Here is a 22906-nt window from a genome sequence, read left to right on the forward strand (position 1 = left end):
GATTCACGTGGAAATTCGCATCATGGGAGGGGCTTCTGCGACTCGATTTCTGTAATCATGTCACTACTAGATTAAGCTCCTGATTGGTTAACTCTGCACGTTTTTCTGCCAGAGATCAAATTTTTGCAACTCTCAAACTAGACACACGAATGAGGCGGAATTGCGTCTATCGCGCCGCCCTCATTCGCGCCGTGAGAAATGTCTTTACATTTGCGTCAAGGGAGGGGCTTCTGCGACTCGCTTTCCGTAATCACATCACTACACAGATTAAGCTCCTGATTGGTTAACTCTGCACGTTTTTCTGCCATAGGTCAAATTTTTCAACTTTCAAACTAAACGCGCGAATGAGGCGGAATTGCGTCTACCGCGCCGCGCTCATTCGCACCGTGAGACACGTCTTTACATTGACTTAACATTGAAATCACTCGCGTTTGACGCCTCTACCGCAGCATAAGAAAGGATTACAGAGGGTATTTTGGGATTTTGTTTTACTGTAAATATTATTTGTTTCATATTATTATTATGTTTTATATTATTAAGTTTAATGTAATAATGCATAAAATTTTCTGATATATATTTTAAATACTTTTTTTTAGTTACCGTTTAGATTAGTAGTTCCTTTATTGTGGTTTAAATACTGCCTAAGAGGGCGCTAAAAGGAAATATATGAAAGTGATAAAGTTATTTTGTCTTAGACCATACAATTAAGGGGCACATTGTGTCATCTGGGGGGGGAATGCCCCCTATGCCCTCCCCTAGTGACGGGCCTGTCTGAGGGGGCAAAAAAGTGTCAAACTTTTTATAAACTAAACTAGTCAAAGGTCCAGATGATGTGAGTCACTGTAAGATTCAGGAAAGTCCCTGAATCCTGCAGGACATTTCGCTCTTCCCAATAGAGCCCAGGGAAGCTGCTATCAGCATGAAAATGGAGGTGTTGTGAGTGAGAGGATATTTTTATTTCCAGAATATGGCTGCTGTGCCAAACTCTCTGGGATAATGTCCAAACTGATGGTGATTGTGCCAGGTAACAGAGCCAGGTATCAGATCGAGACTAAAGCATCATGACCAGTCTAGTCCGGTACAAACACACATAGTGCTAAACATGTTATTCTCATAGAGTACTCGTTTATGTCTCTGGAGGCTTAATAAAGTTGGTAGTTATGTTTTAATAAAGATCTTCAGATGTTTCACCTAAAGATCTTTGGAGAAATATAAAAATACACTGCAGTAAAAGTTTAATGCTATGAGCACATATTGGGATGGACCATGTGGACATGTCATGTTAAACACTGAAGTGGTTGAGCTGATCTGGGATTAGTTGTTTTTTAAGGGTTGTGTAGGAGTAATGATGAAACTTTGCCCATATCAGCTGACTAAAAGCTCTCAAAGAAAAAAAAATTGTAAGAAAAACTTCCTGTTTACAGTTTGCACCTTAACAAGATACCTACTGTACAGGAGTTTCTTGTCTTGATAAATGGATTTATTAGTCCATTTATTAGTATTTACATTGTTGTGACAGACAGGTTGTGTAGATAAACACATGCCAGCGACCCTCAGAAGTTTTGACTGAACTTAAATGCAAGGCTGATACTGTAGAAATATTTTTGCTCTTTTAAAATAAAAAAAATGTGTACAGTTGTTTAAAATTATTTAAAATGTAATGCATCATACCTACACATAATACGAGTGTAATAGAAAGTGCACATTGTGTTGTTTGGAGTTGCTTTGTTTGTGAAATATTAATTTGTGTTTTTTCCCAGTGAAACCTCACGCTTCTCTTTTATTTATAAACTTTGTTACAGTCATGTTTATGTGTGTCTGTCTGTTAAGTAGAACTAAATGAATTAGACATGTAAAAGTACAGTCATAAATATCAATTATCCATTGCAAAGATATTAAATTATAATTTAACGTGTGGCTGGGGTTTTTTCCTGTAAAATGCGTTTTAATATCATGTGACTCCATTCAGCCCCAAACCTTACAAATAATAAACAAACGTCATATGACTGATGATGAAAACCTGAGTTATGTGAGAGCATAAGACAGAGTCACATATTTCTCCCTAAGGCAAGGATCTTTTTTGACCAATTTCGATTTGTTGATTACATCCAATGTTTTGCATGACCGCTTACATAATTACTCGTATCTGATATCAGCATTTACACTCAACTCCTACCAAAATAAAAAAGGTAGACATACTGAGCCAAAACAGTTTCAATCACAGAGGAAGCAAAATATGCAATGGGAACAGACAATAGCTGTGTTCCAATTCAAAGGCTGCTACCTTCTAAGGATGAGACCTTAAAAGATGAGCACTCGGTCTTCCAAGGTGGCAGCCTCAGAAGTCTGAAATGAAATGATACGGTCTAACCTTCGGAGGACCAATAATTTGCGTCAGCTGCTGCACGCGCCCACCGCACCTGTCAGTAGGACACAGCGGAGATGTTTCAGACTTATTAAAATAAATATGGAATCAGAAAAATATTAATTTATCTTAGAAAATATGACATGTTGATGTAGATTAAACTGTTCAACAGTATATCAAATTAATCAACCTTATAAATATATGCAACATAAACAGAATAATAGTAACACAAAACATAACTTATAATACTAAAACATTGACAAGAATTTTTTTTCTGGTAAACACACTTTTAATTAATAAAGGTTTGTTTATTTTAGAATATCCAGACGTTATATGCAGCGGTTGCAGGCGCGCAATGAATCTTAGGATAGCCTCTGTTGTTAAGGATCCATTCATTCTATCCTTAAAGGATTAGTCAATTTTCTTGAAAAAAATCCAGATAATTTACTCACCACAATGTCATTCAAAATGTTAATGTTTTTTTTGTTCAGTCGAGAAGAAATTATTTTTTGAGGAAAACATTCCAGGATTTTCCTCATTTTAATGGACTTTAATGGACCCCAACACTTAACAGTTTTAATCCAGTTTAAAATCTAAACGATCCCAAACGAGGCATAATGGTCTGATCTAGCGAAACGATTTTTGGCAAGAAAAAAAATTAACTTTTAAACCACAATTTCTTGTCTTCCTCTGGTCCTGTGACACGCCAGCGTGACCTCACGTAATTGCGTAATGACGTGGAAGGTCACGTGTTACATATATGAAACGCACATTTGCAGACCATTTTAAACAATAAACTGACACAAAGACATTAATTAATATCATTCGACATACAGCAACGTCTGAACGTTCCTCTTTCTCCACACTTTTAAACACTGGGGCGTAGCTTCACATACGTCATCCGTGACCTCTTGACATAATGACGTATTACATGTGGTCATGCTGGCACGTCACACGACTGGAGGAAGACGAGAAGTTGTGGTTTAAAAGTGCATATTTTTATATTTTTCTTCCCAAAAATGACAATCGTTTCGCTAGATAAGACCTTTATGCCTCATTTGAGATCATTTAGAGTCCTTTAAAACTGCAATTTTAAACTGCATTAAAACTGTTAAGTGTTGGGGTCCATTAAAGTCCATTAAAATGAGAAAAATCCTGGAATGTTTTCCTCAAAAAAAAAACATAATTTCTTCTCGACTGAACAAAGAAAGACATAAACATTTTGGATGACATGATGGTGATTAAATTTTCTGGATTTTATTTTGGATTCTGGATATTATCTCTCTCTCACTTTCTCTCTCTCACTGTTCTCTAGCATTAATATGCGAGTGTAGACATTTGTTTTCCGAATGAAAGCATGAGATGTTGTTCTCTCTCAAACCCCTGCAGGTGCCTTCAGGCCGAGCAAGGTGACTTTATAAGTGAAAGCCACAGAGAGAGATAGAAGTGTTCAGTAAATACACAGAGAGAGTATGAGTAGGTTACAAACACAAACTATACAGCAGAAACAATCACACCACTAAACCAAAGCACAGTACTTTTATCACTATCATATAAAGGCAGAAGTGTTTATAATGTCATACTTTTATGGGATGATGGTTTCTGAATGGACCTCACTCTTACTGACACTCAGCGCAGCTGCTTGAGCTCTGATTTACTCCCACTTGATTGGCCAGATGATGATCATGTGACATTGTGTTAACATGAGACGGTCATCTCTGCCCAATTAGAGGTGGTGTGTTTCTTATCAAGAGACTAATCGAGTCAGAGATTTCCTTATAGACATGAATCATCCTATTCAAATCATCTTCTTCCTGTTGATCAATTTTGGTTTTTATAACATGTGTTAATTCAAAACCAAACCGCAGCTTTGGGTAAAGGCAAAATATTGTGAATATTTGATATCATTTGATGTGGACTGATCTCATTTGCACAATCAGAAAATACATTGACATATTTGTGCATGATCTGTATCTCTCTGTGCGTTCATGAAACATTTTTTAAGAGAAGATAAATGCTGGTCAGACGCAACAACACTGACAGTAATTCAATAACATTCATTGCCGTCTAAAAATAAACCCAAAATGAATGAACCGCTGGATAATGAACAGATGTCGGTGGATTGATGTGTTTGTTTATATGAGAATGTTTCCTGTTTTCTGTGTGTTAAACTTAAATTGTATATTTGACCCTGTTAAGTATGTGTTGTTTAACTCTCAGGTTTGTGTGTTTTTCTGTGCAGTGTGTGTTCATGCGTTGGAGGTGACAGTGAGTCAAAGCAGCGTTCAGGTGGCCAGAGGTCAGGCGGCCGTCTTACCCTGCACGTTCTCAACCAGCGCCGCTCTCAATAATCTTTACATCATATGGATGGTCACACCCCTGGCCAATGCCAACCAACCAGAACAGGTGATAAATCAACACACATACACACTACAGTGACATCAGGATCGATCGAAACAACTTGATGCCACATTTGACCATCTTGTTTTTCATTGACGGACGAGAAAATATATTTTTAAAATGTTGATTTACTTCACAACGCCTTCGTCAGGATCACCAAATAAATTATGGATAGATGATGTAATTGATTGCTTTTGTGCAATATTGATTATGTGAAACACGTTTTATCATATCTCATATTCTGTTCATTTCACATTTTAGTTTATTTTTCCCTTCCTTACAAGTCAGCATGAGATAGCAGACGTCCTGTTGAGGTTTCACACTATAACACCTTCAGTCAGGAGACTGTAGATCAAACGGCCGGTTCACGGCCAACAATTCATTTTTTACTTTAAATCTGACCCTCGTCTGACTTTGGATTAGACCATACACTGTAAAAAAGATGGACGACACATGTCCAGTCTTCTGTTGTAATAAAAAAAAAAATGACCACTGACATTTTGCGCCAGTGATGTCATTTGGTTGCAATTCACAATCTCACTGCTAGATGGCGCAAAAATCTACACAGTGGACCTCTAAACCAAGCTTATTAGAAAAACAAATAATCAAAAATCCATCAACATGATAAGAAAAATGTATTAAGAATCGTATGAACGTGTAATTAGATTTTTAAGTTTGGCTCACGTCCCATTGGTTTACATGGAGAGCAGAGCCGGCGCCAGACCATAACTAACAGGGGGGCACTCGGCTTCCAACGGGGGGCACGCAATAGCAACAATAACTTGCAAAAACAAGACATTAAAACAACAAATACAGCAAGCACACACTCATACAACTGGTACAGACTGTCAGCTCATTTCCCGTATAAAGTGCAAAAGACCACAAACTATGCGCAAAACTATTGAACTTCGACCGCGGCGTGAGCGCAAGCTGAGCTCCGCTGCGCTCGCGCTCGCTCGACGCAACAACAAACCGCCCTCGCGCGGCGCAAGCCATTGAAATGAATGAGTTTCATAGTGCAGCGCGTCCTAGCTTTAAAAAAGCCGCTTTACCATAATCACGTCGTAATGTTGTTAACGGTCTATAGCCACACTTCACATTTAAGCTTACATAATTTAAAACAACGCTAACTTACCTTTAAAATAGCTGAAGACGTCGTGTAAGAACATTAAACTTCCTTAAAACAGTGTCCTGTAGATTTGTAAATTCCACCTCGACCTCTAATCTCTGAGTTTGAGCCAGTCTGTGTTTGCATGAGGATGGAGCAGGCGGTGCTGGTTCATTCTAAATATTCTAATATCCATATTTTACACGATCCATAAAATGCCGCGAAAAAACACGTTGCTAGTATCAAGTCACAAATATGCTAAAGACGTAAGATGGGTGAGACGCGGCAATACATCCAATCAGAGAAACTGGTCTATTTTAATTAAAGAAAACATATATCAACTATATTTTCCTCATTTGATTACTTACAAGTCATGCAACATTCAATGTTTTAATTTATTTTAATTATTCTATATATATTTTAAAGTAATTAAAAACTTTGTAGGGGGGCACAACAACCTGTTCGGGGGGGCACTGCCCGCGAATGCCCCCCCATGACGCCGGCCCTGATGGAGAGGGTGGGGTTCAGACTCAATACGACAGGCAACGCTCCAAAAACATTTAGATGTTAACTGCTAAGAATTTTTAATGCTAAGTAACCAAATAAAAACTTGTTCACTAATAATATTGTGTTAAACCCAGACACCCACAAGCAGAAAATAACTGGAAACACTGTTTGTCCATTTTGGCCATGACATTGATTGTAGTGTGTTTGTTTATATTTTGCATATATTAAAATCTGATGGGGTTTGAGCACAACATTTGTTCATTGCAGACTAATTTAAAGCCGCTTTGTTGCTTTTCCATGTTTAAAAATCTCAATTAGAGAAGATGAGAAGTGTATAATGTTATTTATAGTGTTTTCTTTCTTCTCTGGAAGCTCATTAGAGACGGACCGTTGTGCTGAGTCGTACTATTTACATATCATAAACCTTTCTCATGCTGATATTTTAGTTATTGTAGGGAAGATTTACACTTGTTACATAAAGAGTTCACATATGCGCACCTCAGTTATACTCTTAACTGTGATTGGATAAGCCCCATCTTGTTGGTTTTTCTTCTTTTAAGGGCCATTTCCATATAAGATGGAAATGAATATCTAGTTTAAAGGGCCCATATTATCCAAAATCCACGTGTTTTGACAAAAATGTGTATTGACTGTGTGTGAACATAACAACCCTACAATTAAAAAAAATCCACCGACACCTTTACTAAACCAAAGCAGTCTCAGTAGACATACTGTTTTGATTGTTAATGTGATGTCACTCAAACAAAGCCCCACCCATAACCACTGACTGACTGCTTAACTTTCATTTAGTTGACGCTTTTATCCAAAATGACTTGCAATTTCTAAATATGTCAGAGATCTCATGCCTCTGGAGCAACTAGGGGTTAAGTGTCTTGCTCAGGGACACATTGGTGTATCACAGTGGATTCGAACCTGGGTCTCTCACACCAAAGGCGTGTGTCTTATCCACTGCCCCATCACCACCCCTTTACCTAACTTTACCTAAAAGCTTTTCTAAATGTGTTTGTTAGCATGTTGAAGCACTAATGTGGCTATTGTCTCTGACTGTCTAGAGAATAAATTACATGTTTAGACAAAAATATACAATTGAAGTGAATTTGTGCTTAAGAAAAACAAACAAAAAAAATCTACCATTGAGGTAAGAAAATCTTTCTTTAATTTTTCTTGAATTGTGTGTTTAAGAAAAAAGTTCATCTTACTCCACACTGCAAAAAATGATTTTCAAGAAAAAAAATCTTAGTATTTTTGTCTTGTTTTCAGTAAAAATATCTAAAAATCTGAGCAAATGAGTCTAGTTTTTAGACCATAAATATCAAATTTAAGTGATTTTGTGCATAAAACAAGCAAAAAAATCTGCCAATGGGGTAAGCAAAAAATGTTTTGAACATTTTTCTTAAACACTAAATTCAAGAAAATTTTAAGAAAAATTAGCTTACCCCATTGGCAGATTTTTTTGGCTTGTTTTATGCACAAAATCACTTAAATTCAATATTTTTGGTCTAAAAATTTGACTTATTTTGTTAGGTCATTGATTTAAGAATTTATTATTTACTGAAAACAAGACAATAAAACCAAGTAAGAAAGTCATTTTTGCAGTGTATATAAATTTGATTTGTTAAACAGCCGATACAAACACATTGGTGACCACAGATAATAGATCAGTGTATATTAAAGACTCTGATAAAGAGGAACTAACATCACTTAAATGTGCAGTGTGCAATTTTTAAAAGGATCTCTTGACAGAATTCAATATAATATACATAACTATATTATCAGGGGTGTATAAAGACCTTTTTATAATTAACTGTTATGTTTTTATTACCTTAGAATGAGACGTTTTTATCTACATACACAGAGGGTCCCCTTACGTGGACTCCCATTTTGTGCCACTGTGTTTCTACAGAAGCCCTTAACGGACAAACTTTTTTTACTAAGTTGTCTCCGTCAATTACATGTTTTTCCAGTGGCGGCTTCCATAGCTTCTCTATGCGTTTCAAAACGAAGGGTGAGCTGTGGACTGAGCTGTTGGTTGCAATTCGCAACCTCACCAATGGATGCCGCTAAAATTTACACACTGCACCTTTAACAAAGTAAGAATTATTAGTGATTAATATGTTTAGTTGGTCAGTATTGTTGGGTTAGTTTGAGATTGAATGATTACCCAGGTGAAAAAGTAGTACACTTCCATAATGTACTTATTTTCATGCACAAATTTTATACTTAATACACAAAAAAATTATTCTTTACACTGTAAAAAAATCCGTAGAAATTACAATGTTATTGCAGCTGGGTTGCCGGTATAATTTACGGTAGATTTACATTTATGTTATTTACTGGCAAGAGTTTGTTCAAAGTTAAATAATTTTTAAATATTAACAAGTATTTATCTTTACAGAATAAAACTTTATAATAACAGCCTCATGCAAAGCATTCTGGGAACCAGAAATCCTCATCAACCTTTTTCTGTTTTTTGCTTCAGATTTTGGTTCCCAGAATGTTTTGTTTGATGCTGTTTTTTTAGTTTTACTCTGTAAAGACAAAGACTTGTAAATGTTTAATGTTCATTTAACTTTGAACAAAATGTTGCCAGTAAATAACATAAATTTAAATCTACGGTAAGATACCGGCAACCCAGCTGCAATTTCTACGGAATTTTTTTACAGTGTAGTAATTCTTAAGATAATCTTAAAATCATCTAAGTGTACTTACCCCTGCTCTTTTGAGACACCATAAATGTGAACTAAAATGTGCCAAACTTTTATTTACATTTTATTTATTTTAATATCTTAAGAAGTACTAAAATATAATTTTCTGTATATTAAGTACAAATTTTGTGGTCGAAAAAAGAGCACTTCAAGTACATTATGGAAGTGTACTTCTTTTTCACCTGGGTAAACATTATCTGGTTTTGATTTGTGAATGGATGGTTTGGAGATGGGATGTTCTCCTCATCGTCCTGCTGTTCACTGCTAACATCCTGACTGCAGCGTCTGCAGACGCATGTGATGCAGTCTGCGCAGGTGATGCAGTGGTACAAAGACTGCAGTCGTCCTGCTTGGGCTTTAGTAGAGCTTCAAACACAGAGCGCAGGTTTATCACCACGTCCTTTGATTCCAGCGGATTTATTCGCATGAGTAACTGCAGGCCAAACCATTTTCACCTGCTACACACACACATATACACACAAACGCACACACACATATACACACACAAACACACATTCTTTGTGTGAATCGGGTTCTTTAATGTCACAGATCACAGAAGCTTCTAACAAACATCAAAGTCTTTTTTAAGATGTTTGCAAGTACATTGTGTGCGTGATGTGTGTGAATGACAGTAAGATCACTGTAACATCAAACACGCACTGACATGAGTGGGGTTTTGTCCCAGTAAATGATGCTCTCATAGATTTGTGTGAGTTTTTTCAAATGAACAGGCAGCACTTCAGCCGAGATGAATCAAGACGAGCCCTGCAGTCACTGAGAGATGTGTAATAAGAGAAAATATACACAGATATACATGACACAGTAAGACAGAAAGATAAATGACTGTTGTTCTAACACATCTCTCTCACTATCAGTCATGTCTTTTTTTGTCATGATGTCTCAGTAGTTCACAAAACACAAGATGAGCCCTCATTAGGGGTGTTTGCTAGGGCAAGCATCACTGTTACTTAGGGTTAATGATTTGAACGAACCCCAAACAACTATAGGCATTATTAACAGTTGCCTTTGCAAACACTACACTGTACCACACAGAGAGAGAGAGAGAGAGAGAGAGAGAGAGAGAGAGAGAGAGAGAGGATACAACTAAGCAGATTTCAAACCCACTGGTTGGACGTTTGGCGTGAGACGTTGAAAGCAGGTCATCCGCTTTATACAGATGGTCATCAGCGCAAAGAACCAGTCTGGCCACGCTACAAACTGTCATTCATTAAGCACCTCCCTCTGCCTGCTCTTTTGCCCCGCCCACATGCATTTACTTTACATTTATTCATTTTTTTTTCCGTATGTTTGTTCCCTGATAAGATCTCATGATCTTTTGCACTGCTAATGCACCTCTCTTTGCAGTTAAGATACAGGAACACATTCAGTGTTCAGACACAATGTAAGATATCTGTGAATTAAAATCAGTATGTAAAATAGTTTTTATAAAGTATTGAATGTATGTCCTGCATCAAGTGAACTGAGAATGAACAGAGCTGAGGGATTTATGAATCTATACACATCTGTACGTCTGCTGCGAGTCTTAATCTGCAGCTGAACACAGATTAAAGCACATACAGCTGAATCTGTGTCCATACTGTAAACCTGACATATGTTACACACTTCACATAACCTGCACTTATCTCTGACACAAAGCATGCTGGGATACGACAGCACAAACAATCTGAAGTTACTGTAAAGATTCACAACACGAACACACTGCTGACATACAAATATCACATATCTGTGCATTATTTCCATTTTTAGTTTTTGCTAATGACGTTTAAAGGTTATAAAGTCACATTTTTAGCTCGATCAGATGTTTAATGAAGAATAAATGATATGAAGCTTAACACTGCACTGCTGTAACTCTGAGATAAATGAATGATTTTACTGCAGCTCTGATGTTTTTAATGATTTTCTCTGCAGAAACAGACTGTTTGTAAAATACTTCTGATTAACTTACTGCATACTGCACACTATACACTGAATACTGACTAATATTTAGTATGTGAAACAGTACACATCAGTAAACCTTATAAACAGCAGGACTACATACAGTATTTGTCGTGTGACCTTTATCAGCTCATGTTTATTATAAATTTGGATTATTATTTATGGATAGGTAGGAATTAAATACATACAGAGACTTGTCATACTGTAAATAATTGACACATTGTCATCATTTTATTGTCTTGTCGTTAGTTTATCAATTCAAATATACAAACAGAGAGACCAGAGGCTCGGCCCGTCCCGATCAAGCAAATAAAAGCTATTAAACATGTCTGTGGTCTGATAGATTGTGTGCTGTTTGTTGTGTAATGTATGTTTATGTGTTGTATTTATGTTGCATGTGTATGTGTACTAAATGTTTAATGTGTCTACATGTGTCACATGTATGTATTTTTGTTGTTGTTGTGTGTGGTGTACTTTATGTACTGTATGTACTGTATGTGTGTGTTGTTTGCTTATGTAGGTGTGCGAGCATGTGTGTTGCGTGTGTGTGTGTTGTGTATGTATTTTGTGTACTAAATATTTATGTGTTGCCTGTATGTTGTATGTATTTTTAATGATGTTATTGTTTGTGGTGTACTGTATGTACAGTATGTGTGTTGGATGTGTGTGTTGTGTACTGTATATATGTGTGTGTTGTTTGCTTATGTATGTGTGCGTGCATGTGTACTGTATGTGTATGTGTTGCATGTATGTTGTGCGTGTGTGTTGTATACTGTATATACGTGTTGCGTGTGTGTATGCTGTGTGTGCGTGTGTTGTGTATTGAAAGTGTGTGTGTTGTTTGTCTATTTCTATGTGCGTGCGTGTGTGTTGTGTACTGTATGTATGTGTGTTGCGTGTGTGTATTTTGTATGTGCGTGTGTTGGGTATTGTAAATGTGTGTTTCTGTGTATGCCTCTGTGTGAGTATGTGTATTGTGTACTGTATGTATATGTGTGTTGTTTGTCTCTATGTGTGTGTTGTGTACTGTATGTTGTGTTTTGCATGTTTGTTTTGTGAGTGCTGTTTACTGTATGTTTATGTGTTGCATGTATGTTGTGTGTGTGTGTGTGTGTGTGTGTGTGTGTGTGTGTTGTGTGTATGTTTGTTGTGTATTGCAAGTGTGTGTGTTGTTTGTCTATTTCTATGTGCGTGCGTGTGTGTTGTGTACTGTATGTATGTGTGTTGCATGTGTGTATGTTGTGTATGTGTGTGTTGGTATTTGTAAATGGGTGTGTGTTTCTGTGTATGCCTCTGTGTGAGTATGTGTACTGTATGTATGTATGTGTGTTGTTTGTCTATGTATGTGTGTTGTGTACTGTATGTTTATGTTTTGCATGTATGTTTTGTGTGTGTTGTTTACTGTATGTTTATGTGTTGTATGTATGTTGTGAGTGTGGTGTTGTGGATGCGTGTGTGCGTGTGTTGTGTACTGTTAGTGTGTGTGTTGTTGTGTGTCTATGTATGTTGTTTACTGTATGTTTATGTGTTGCATGTATGTTACGTGTGTGTGTATATTGTGGATGCGTGCATTGTGTATTGTGTGTGTGTGTGTGTGTGTGTGTGTGTGTGTGCGTATATTGTGTTCTGTATGTTTATGTGTGGTGTTGTGGATGCATGTTTGCGTATGTTGTGTACTGTAAGTTTGTGTGTGGTGTTTATGTATGTTGTGTGTGTTGTTGTGTCGAGCAGCTGTTGTTCTGACATGCTGTTGTGGGTTAATTAGTGCAGATGATTAGTTTGTTCTGTGGGTCAGACTCAACGAGCGGGGCAGGTGTGTGTGTGTGTGTGTGTGTGTGTGTGTGTCTACATCTGTTGGCATGTACAGGTACATGTGTTTGTATCTGTGTGCAATATATTATACTTGCAGTGATTATCTAAAGATATTCCAACACATAACAAGCCCCTGTCGATTGAATCTGTTGTAATGATTCACTTTGTTTGAAAATGACTCTTTGATTCTTCTGTGTTTCCTCACAGGTGATCATCTATCAGGGTGGTCAGGTCTTCAGTTTAGCCAATCACATGAACGGACGGGTGGGTTTCGTGTCCACTATGCCCAGCACAAGTGCCTCAATCTTCATCAATAACACACAGCTGTCTGATACGGGAACGTACCAGTGTCTGGTAAATAACCTGCCGGACCGCGGAGGACGAAATATAGGTGTGATCGGCCTCACTGTGCTCGGTGAGCGACATATAAAGACTACTGTATATACCTCTGTTACTGTTTCTGTAGTACATATAATGTATACTTGGCATAGTCTCTGTAAACCTTTTGTATGAATTATGAAATCAGAATTACTAATAATCTCTTGTGTATGCTGTAGTTCCTCCGTCCACACCGTCCTGTCGTATTCAGGGTTCGCTTGATGTTGGCAGTGATGTGATGTTGTCGTGTGGTTCGGAGGAGGGCATCCCCACACCCGTCTACTCCTGGGAAAAACTCGAGTCGGTGCCCAAACTTCCCCACAATGCCATGCAAGGTACTAAATCACTGCCTGTGGGAATTCAATATTGTCCCACATTCTCTGGTAAATCTGCAGCTCTTGACTCATGCTGTGATGTCATTTCTACCCGTCCCGGTCCACTGTGTGTGTTTAAATGGAAAGTTCACACAAAAATGAAAATTCTGACATCATTTGCTCACCCTCATGTTGAACCTAAGTTTTTCCTATTTATTTTTTATTTTTTGATAAATGATGTAAGCACACAGACACCCACAGTATGCACTGAATTCCATTGTATTGGTTTTTGCTACTATAGAAGTCAATGGTTACAATCAGCTGTGTGCATAATTTCTCAAAATATGAGAAAATGATGACAGATTTTTAATTTTTGGGTAAACTATCCCTTTAAGTACAGTGAGGTGACTTTACTCTACCTGCTCTATCCAAACTAAACATCCGCTGCTTTAGAATAAGACTACATCATCACATCAAATGTAGTTGGGGGACTTTTAGCTGATGACTGCTTTGAAGTCATTTTGTACTCCTTAAACATAACAAGATAACTATTTTTTACAGAACAGATTAAGCCTTATTCTAAAGACAGCATTTTTAACTTTACATAAATATTATATAAATATAAATTTTATATTTTATAATAATAATAAACTAAGCTGCGAGAGACAAAATATTTATGTGTATAATCATTTCTATATATCTTCAAAAGAAATTGCATTTTCAGATTCAGATCTAAAGATAACTACAACTCTACTGCCACCTGCAGGATCATTTGTGTTATTACAGTTATTCTGCAGCATGCTATTGATCAGAGCTTCCCAAACTTTAGAGGGGGCGAGACCTCTCAAGAACTTACTAGAAGTTTCCAGGCCCTCATATTTTTATAAATTTTTTACAGTTAAACCAAATTTACCATGGTCTCACAACAGTAACCATTGTTACAAAAATATATTTGTAGCATGTGGTATAGAAACTGTTATTTATTACAGTAAATACTTTTACTATAAAAATATCATATGCAAAGGTCCGACGTGGAGCGTTTACTTATTGCATGCATGACACATCATTATCTACTCATGATCGTTGCAAAAAAAAAATGAAACTCATCACCACAGACACAAAAGTTCAATTTATGAATAAAAAAAGTATCATCAGTGAGTTTAAATTTGAGTGTTTGAAAAAAAACAGCACACACAGAAATGGTGATCTAAATTAATAAAGCAATAAACCCCGAGAAGCAGTGGGTTACCAGTGCATTTTATAACAGCTAAGGGGCGTTGTTAGGCACGACGCGAAGCGGAGTGCCTAAAACCCCCTTAGCTGTTATAAAATGCACTGTAACCCCACTGCTTCGAGGGGGTTTATTGCGTTTATAAAACGGTTACTTCATATGCATAACGTTAGAGGGATTTTATAAAATAAAACACAAATAAGTTGTAATTACATTAATACAAATATTACTCTTCCGCCAAACAAAGTAGTTCCTCAGAATCAACAGAGAGCAGTTCCCAACCAACAAAGATGCAGCAAAGACACAGTGAAAATATGATTTAAGACTGTGGTGTTTATTTTATAAATCACGATTCATCTAATTTAATTTATACATTAACATTGATATTGTGCAACTGTTGAAGTGATGATCAAATATGCTTGGAAGCATGCTGAACTCTTTCCCCGTCAGCGTTTTTTTTAAGTTGCCACCCAGTTTTAGTTTAATGCCTTGCAGAAAAATTATCTTCTTTAAATAAACATAAAATATCAAATGAAAGAACAGACCATCCACTTTCAAACAAAAACAAAAAAAAAACTTTTCATCCTACCTTCATTTGTTCCCTTATCACCTCTCCAAATTTTTAGCTAAAAGCGGAGATAATTCCATTTTTGTGAAGAACTTTAGTAAGAGATCAGATTCAAAGCCATCAAAACTTACACGCTGTGTTTTCAGTGTTGAGTGAATGCGTCAGTGTTTAAGTTGGGTAAGATCGCCACCCAGTGGATAATAGCGGACGTATAAACTTGAGTTATAAAATCCTCAGACAACGTTTTCTCTTTATCGACGAGATGACTCAACAATATTTATTGACAGTTATCTGGATATCGCCATTAATTGTGCAATTTTAGACAAATTAAAAATATGATTAAAGACACTGTTTTTTATTTTCATAAATCAGTACGCAGTAACAGTGGCGCAGTGATACTTATGTAATGTGGTCTGAACCGTGAGGTTACCGGTGTATTTTATCACGGCTTAGAACGCGTTTCAACCAATCAGAATGAAGAACCAGAACTGCCCGTTTTATAATAAATATTATGTCACAGACATTCAAGACAAAACAGACATTACCATAAATGCAAAGGCTAGGGTTAGGTCAGTACATATATTATATTTGTTTTTGTAATGTCAAACTTTCTGATGCGTCAGGAGTTTGGTATGTGGGTGCCAAAATACTGCAAGGGCGATTTAAAATTAAACTTCTCCTTCTTGATATCTTGAATCGCTCTGTAGTTTGACGTCATCCCCACACAGTTGTGCGTCACCAAATGAAGTTGAACACACCTAAGGCCCTGTCCCATATGGGGCACTTCATGTGGACTTTCGGCCTTGTGGCCTTAAATTCAGAGGCGGACACTATTTAAGTATTTTTACTTTCTACATAAAAGTAAATTTTCATGTATTCGTATTTTATCAGTGTTTTTCTTTGGAAACATACATTCCAAAGCATATTATTATAATTTTTACTCTATTACATTTCATAATTTCAAGTTTTTGGTTTATATTTAATATTTAAGTACATTAAACATCTAGTAGGCTTTTTTTTACTTTTTTAAAAAGTACTTTTGTACTTTTACTCAAGAAAGTAAAAGTACACATTTTTTATGTAATTAGGTATTAAATCAGTTTTAATATGCAATATAAAATGATTCTATGCTTTAGAATGTAGTGAACATTTTTTAGTAAAGATTTTTTTTCCCAAGACAAACACTCTGATAAAGCACAGATGCTTGGAAAATTTACTCAAAGTTCTCAAGTAGTGGTCGCCTCTGCTTAAATTGTGCATACTCGCTTAGTCTACGCTCCGAAGTGTGCTCATCAGCGCCCCCTTTGCATCCTTGATGCGGTCTTCGACGAAGCCCGCACTGCTGTAGGTTCCACGCATTTTACCAACCCAGAAGTCCTTGCGAAAGAGCAATCAGACGATGGATAGGAGGAGTTGGGCAACTTCTCTTCCTATTTCCAGTGGACGCTCGAGTCTGTCCACTGTCGTAGACTCGCGTCAAAGGTCGCTAAGGTCTTCACTATATAATGTTATCAAAGTGTGGATTCTGAGGAAGTCCACAAGCCCGGAGTGTGCCATTTGGAACAGGGCCTAAATGTATTTGTTGGGTGAGGAGCTCTAACAGAGAAGTGTTATGTGATTTGCAAAGGGATAGGAAAAATGTATGATATAATGTTCAATGCGTCAAACATTAGCTGGTGAGGTAAAATGCGTGTTACTGGACTTGCAGTTGTTGGATTTTTTTATGAAATGCTAAATATATTGTAATTCCATAACACTGCATACTAATTTACATATGACATCAAAGTGTTAGAAGAGTTAAAACAGTTAGATCAAGAATCAGTTTCAACAAAATTCACTTGACTTTAATTGAACATTTACATTTTTAATTCAGCCCAAGCCACTGCCACCCTGCTATACTGCTATAGCCCACCGGGGGACCACAATAAAGCAATAAAGCCCGCGAAACAGTGGGTTACCAGTGCATTTTATAACAGCTAAGGAGCGTTGTTAGGCACGACGCGAAGCGGAAAGCCTAAAACCCCCTAAGCTGTTATAAAATGCACTGCACCCCATTGTTTCGCGGGACTTATTGCTTTTATAAAACGGTTACTTCATATACATAGCAGGATTTCATAAAATAAAACACAAATAAGCTGTAATTATATTAGTACAAATATTACTCTTCCGCCAAACAAAGTAGTTCCTCAGAATCAAGAGTGGCTGCAACAGAGCGCAGTTCACAACCAACACAAACGCAGCAAAGACACAATGAAAATATGATTTAAGACTGTGGTGTTTATTTTATAAATTAACATTCATCTAATTTAATTTATACATTAACATTTATATCGTGCAACTGCTTAACTCTTTCCCCGTCAGCGTTTTTTTTAAGTTGCCACCCAGTTTTAGTTTAATGCCTTACAGAAAAATTATCTTCTTTAAATAAACATAAAATATCAAATGAAAGAACAGACCATCCGCTTTCAAACAACAACAACAACAAACGTTTCATCCTACCTTCATTTGTTCTCTTATCAGTTATCACCTCTCAAATTTTCAGCTAAAAGCGGAGATAATTTCATTTTTGTGAAGAACTTTTGTAAGAGATCAGATTCAGAGCCATCAAAACTTACACATCATGCTAAATCCACCACAACGCTGTTGTGTCAAGTGAATGCGTCAGTGTTTAAGTTGGGTAAGATTGCCATCTAGTGGATAATAGCGGAAATATTAATTTAAGACAAAAACAACCCAGAGAATGTTTTCTCTTTATTTACGAAATGACTCAACAATATCTATGACATTTATCTGGATATAGCCATAATTTTGCAAATGTAGAAAAATAAAAAAATGATTAAAGACTGTGGTGTTTATTTTCATAAATCAGTACGCAGCAACAGTGGCGCAGTGATACTTGTAATACGGTCTGAACCGTGGGTTTACCGGGGTATTTTATCACGGCTTAGAACGTGTTTCAACCAATCAGAATGAAGAACCAGAACGAGCCGTTTTATAATCCACAGTTTGGGAAGCACTGCTATAAATGATATAAAACTATTCATAGTTTCCTTATATTATTGACTTGCATTGAAATCTATAGTGTGTGTTGATGTGCAGAGGAATTCAATGTATATGATTACTTATGCTACTGTTCTCAGATCAGATGCAGGGAAGCGTCACACTGAGAAACATCAGCACCAGCACATCCGGCCTGTATCAGTGCACTGCGTCAAACATCATAGGAAAGAGCACCTGTGTCCTTAACCTGCAGGTTGTAGCACGTAAGTGTGTAAGGAGAGACATTACAAACACAAAGACTGTCACATGATCAGATATGAGATTTGATCACAGCTCTGTCTCATTCACAGCTCAGACACAGAGTGTGGGTCTGATCGCCGGCACCATCGCCACGAGCATTCTGGCTGTGATCATCTGCTGTCTGCTGGTGCTGGTCACGCTCTTCTACTGGAGAAATAAAAACAAATATGAGGAAGATGAAATTCCCAATGAGATCAGGTGACTCTTTATTCTTTATTTTTAATCTATTGATACAATGATTTAATTGTACATGATGATCATAAATGATAATTTCCCACAATCCTCAGGGAGGACGATCTTCCACCAAAGAGATCTTCATCAGTTAAGGCCTTCAACGCGGATGCCTCGTCTTCAGAGAACGACACGCTGACGTCCACCAACACCTACAACAGCCGCTACTGGCACAACCCAAAACCAAACTACGACACCAACTCATACACACGTTATAACGGCGACACGCGACAGACCTTCACGGGCGGGGCCAACACAGCGGGAAACGCTCCTCCGCGCCCCGCCTATGCCAACGGCAGCCACACCCTACCCCCGCCCAAGACACTGGTGGTCACCACCAACTCCGCCCCCTCCCCACCCGTCATGACCCGCAGTAACGGCTCACTGAGCCTCCGCCCCGTCACCACGACGCCTGCAGTGACTCACGGGCAGCAACACACGCACTCGTACGCCGTGAGTCAGGCCACGCTGGAGCGCATGGGAGCCGTGCCAGTCATGGTGCCCGCCCAGAGCAGAGCCGGGTCACTCGTCTGATAGGAACAAAAACACACAGACTAAATCAAACTGTTTTATAACCGAGTTCAGCTGATGCCAACTAAAACTGATCCACATCACCATTAACACACCTTGTGCTCATTGACTGTTTGCTTTGTTAATTTTTCTAATTCTTGACAATAAACTGAATTTTCTGAAGGCCCTTGAGTGACAAATAAACTTAAATGACTTCTTTCTCCCTCCCTGTCACCTCCAGAGAAGATATTTGAATGTGCATGATGCTTTTTTGGATCAGATCAAAACTTTTTAGTAAATTTTTACTGCTTTAACACTGGAACGGAAAAGGAAAAAGTGTGTTATTTAAAGCAAGAATCATTTTCTCTCTCTCTCTCGATCTTTAATTTGGAGAGTTTGGTTCTGACAGTATTACTACTGAGTTTCACTTCACAAAAAGTTTGCACTGAAACTCATATCTGTTTGATTTCATTTGAATGAAAAGTCTTACTGTAGATCTGTCTTAACCATCCTAATTCAACACTACTGACAGTATAGCCGTAGTCTACCTCTAAAAACACTACAGATATAAAATAGATCAGCTATCTAATGAATAGTGTAGGTATTATATGGAGTCAGAGAAAGCTCAGAGTATGAAATGATTTCTAAAGATCAGAGTTTATTGATTCATCAGTGGAAATTCACTTCAGTTGTGTGCTGCTGTCAGAGGAGGTAGGTTCAGATTCTTCTGTATGTTATATGAAAGAATACTGAAATAAGATATTAACACTCACTGTTTATTTTGTCTATTTCTTGCTTTGATTTTTTTAAACTGTAAATAATTTAATGACTTGTAGAATAGGATGTGAATAAAACTTTCTTTTGCCCAAATCTAAATTGTGATTTTTTTTTATTCAGTGTCTCCTCGGAAATGTTTAATGACATTTTATGTGGATGCAAGTATGGCAATTCGGGAGATTAAGTCAATGAATCGAAGTTGATGGCTTTAAAATGTGGAGGATTTCCATCGTTTGTCCACATATCAAATTGTAAACATAAAAGTGTAATTGTTTTGCAAACTGTATGTCCCTAACTTGTGTTTCTCATTTCAGTAGATGTCTCCCTATATAAAGCACCATATTCAACTAGTAGGTTTGTTAGTAAAATATAAAAATATGGAGACATCTACAACGATAAGATTTATTCGACTTCATGCAGAGCAGACCGATCGACATCCGCGAGAGCGAATGAGAAAAAAACACAGTTTGCTTGTTAAATCACGCGCATGCACGAATCGTGCTATTGGGTATGTTGCTAAAATTTTCAAAATGGTTAAATGCTAAGACTAGTTGTTCAGATAGAAAGAGCTTGAAAAAAAGTGACTTTAAATGAGACCAAGATCATGTTTATGGGTTTAAGAATAACAAAATGCTGACCATTTGAAACGTGAAAATCATCACTTTATTTTGTCCCATGTTTTCCATTAAAATTTATATAATTCAAATATTTTTTTAGATATTTACCTGAATCTTTCAGGATAAGCTGTTTGCCATATCCTCTACATATTCTACTTCTGAAAAGTCAGATATATAAAAAAATTCTTTATTCAGAATATCGCTAATAACCAGATTGGCTCCAAGATCTCATTTGTTTTTAACCAAAGGGTTTCGTATCTAAACTCCTTTACAAGTTTTAGATTAATAAACAAAAATATTCAATTTATACCTATTTTATAGTTTTACATTTACATTACATTTCGCACACACTCTTATATATGCAGATATCTAAACACAGATAGAATGGGACGTTTAGCTTCAAGTAATCATCATCCGTGTGGCCAATTCCCCTTGTCTCCAAAATGTGGGAACGCATGGGTCAGAGTGTACTTACAAGTGCTAACATTCTTCCGTCAAGTTTTTTTTTATACAGTAGATCAGCCTTTGCGTGGGAAGTTGATGTGCATGTTTTCAGCCCCTTTTGTGAGTATGCATGCTTTATACGTGAGGCCACAGATCTTTCACCATCTGAAAACATTTGGTGCGTCATGAAGCAAAAAATACAACAAAGAAAACGTCTCGGTTACGGATGTAACCCTCGTTCCCTGAAGGAGGGAACGGAGACGTCACGTCGTGACCGACGAATTGGGAACTCGCTTAGAGAGACCAATCTGCTTCGAATACTACTAAAACGCCAATGAACTTGGCATTGAGATATTTGCATAATGCTGGCGCCGCCCCGCCAGGTGCGTATATAAGCAGCAGGTGCAAATGAGGAAATTAGCTTCTTTTTCGCTGAGAAAGCCGGAAAGTGTGACCGGCCGTAACAGCAGGTGGCAGCACCTGTGGCGACGGGACGTGACGTCTCCGTTCCCTCCTTCAGGGAACGAGGGTTACATCCGTAACCGAGACGTTCCCTTTCAGTCGGTCACTACGACGTCACGTCGTGACCGACGAATTGGGAATCCCTATCAAAACGCCACTAGGGGCTGACCTCTTCCAGTGTCTGCGTAAAGCCCTCCGGTTCCACTTAAGGAGGAGGAGAATTAGGTTTTAAGGCAGAAGGCCGGGCACTAGATGTTCCTTTAACCCCACAGTAGTGCCAGCGACTGGGAAGCGCCCTATCTGAGCGGGATAGGAACGCTGCGGAAGCCACCACCCGTCTTAAGGGTTAATGGTGGGCGAAAGTCAACCGTAGTTGAGGTAAAATGACAGCCGTGGCTGTGTAAGCAAAGCAGTGCTCTGCTAAGGGAAACGTGGGCTAGTAGGATTAACCCCACGGAAAAATACTCACAATGGAACCCGGTGGGACACAATGTGGAGCCCGAGCCAGACACGTAGGTTCGCGAGGATACAGCTAGTGAAAGGCTGACAGCCAATGCTCCGCAACAAAGGCTGCCAAGGCAGCGGAGGAAGAGCAAATCAAACCATTACGCATTTTTGCTCTGAAGGCCTTCCATACTGACACAGTTATGAAGCATCAGTTGGAGGCTGCAAGCCGACCTGCGAGTCTGCTCTCTGTGCCCTCCCTGGTGAGGAAAGAACACGAGAGGATACAGGCTCGATACGAACACTGTAAAATCTAATGAACGTATTAGGTGTCGCCCAACCAGCAGCTCTGCAGATGTCTGTTAGCGAGGAACCACGAGCTAAAGCCCAAGATGAGGCAACGCTCCGTGTGGAGTGCGCTCTCAAATTAAAGGGGCAAGGAATACCCTGAAGATTATAAGCCAGGGAGATAGTATCAACTATCCAATGAGACATCCTCTGCTTAGTGACAGCTTTCCCTTTCTGCTGGCCACCATAACAAACAAAGAGCTGGTCTGAGGTCCGGAGGCTTTGCGTGCGATCCATGTAGAGTCGCAGTGCGCGTACGGGGCACAACAAAGCCACGGTTGGGTCTGCGTCCTCCGGAGGCAGCGCTTGCAAGCTCACCACTTGATCTCTGAAAGGAGTAGTGGGAACTTTGGGCACGTAACCTGGTCTGGGCCTCAATGTTACGCTTGAGGCAGCAGGACCAAACTG

General features: G+C 38.1%; 2 protein-coding genes across 3 annotated transcripts in view; one reads left to right on the forward strand and one right to left on the reverse strand.

The window, feature by feature from the left end:
- igsf11 (immunoglobulin superfamily member 11) overlaps nucleotides 1–20276 on the forward strand; it is a 102741-nt gene extending 82465 nt beyond the window's left edge. For both annotated transcript variants that reach the window (XM_065282113.1, XM_065282112.1), the window contains 6 exons: nucleotides 4608–4771; nucleotides 13082–13289; nucleotides 13432–13587; nucleotides 18506–18628; nucleotides 18716–18863; nucleotides 18953–20276. In XM_065282113.1, coding sequence (XP_065138185.1) covers nucleotides 4733–4771; nucleotides 13082–13289; nucleotides 13432–13587; nucleotides 18506–18628; nucleotides 18716–18863; nucleotides 18953–19430 — 1152 coding nt within the window. In that variant the 5' untranslated portion in view covers nucleotides 4608–4732 and the 3' untranslated portion in view covers nucleotides 19431–20276. The remainder of the gene's footprint in view (nucleotides 1–4607; nucleotides 4772–13081; nucleotides 13290–13431; nucleotides 13588–18505; nucleotides 18629–18715; nucleotides 18864–18952) is intronic.
- Nucleotides 1–22906, reverse strand: part of LOC135771657 (NACHT, LRR and PYD domains-containing protein 3-like) — a 328830-nt gene that overhangs the window by 86731 nt on the left and 219193 nt on the right. The gene's annotated exons all lie outside the window — the stretch shown is intronic.

This window comes from Paramisgurnus dabryanus, chromosome 8, assembly GCF_030506205.2.
Source record: "Paramisgurnus dabryanus chromosome 8, PD_genome_1.1, whole genome shotgun sequence".
Lineage (NCBI taxonomy): Eukaryota > Metazoa > Chordata > Actinopteri > Cypriniformes > Cobitidae > Paramisgurnus > Paramisgurnus dabryanus.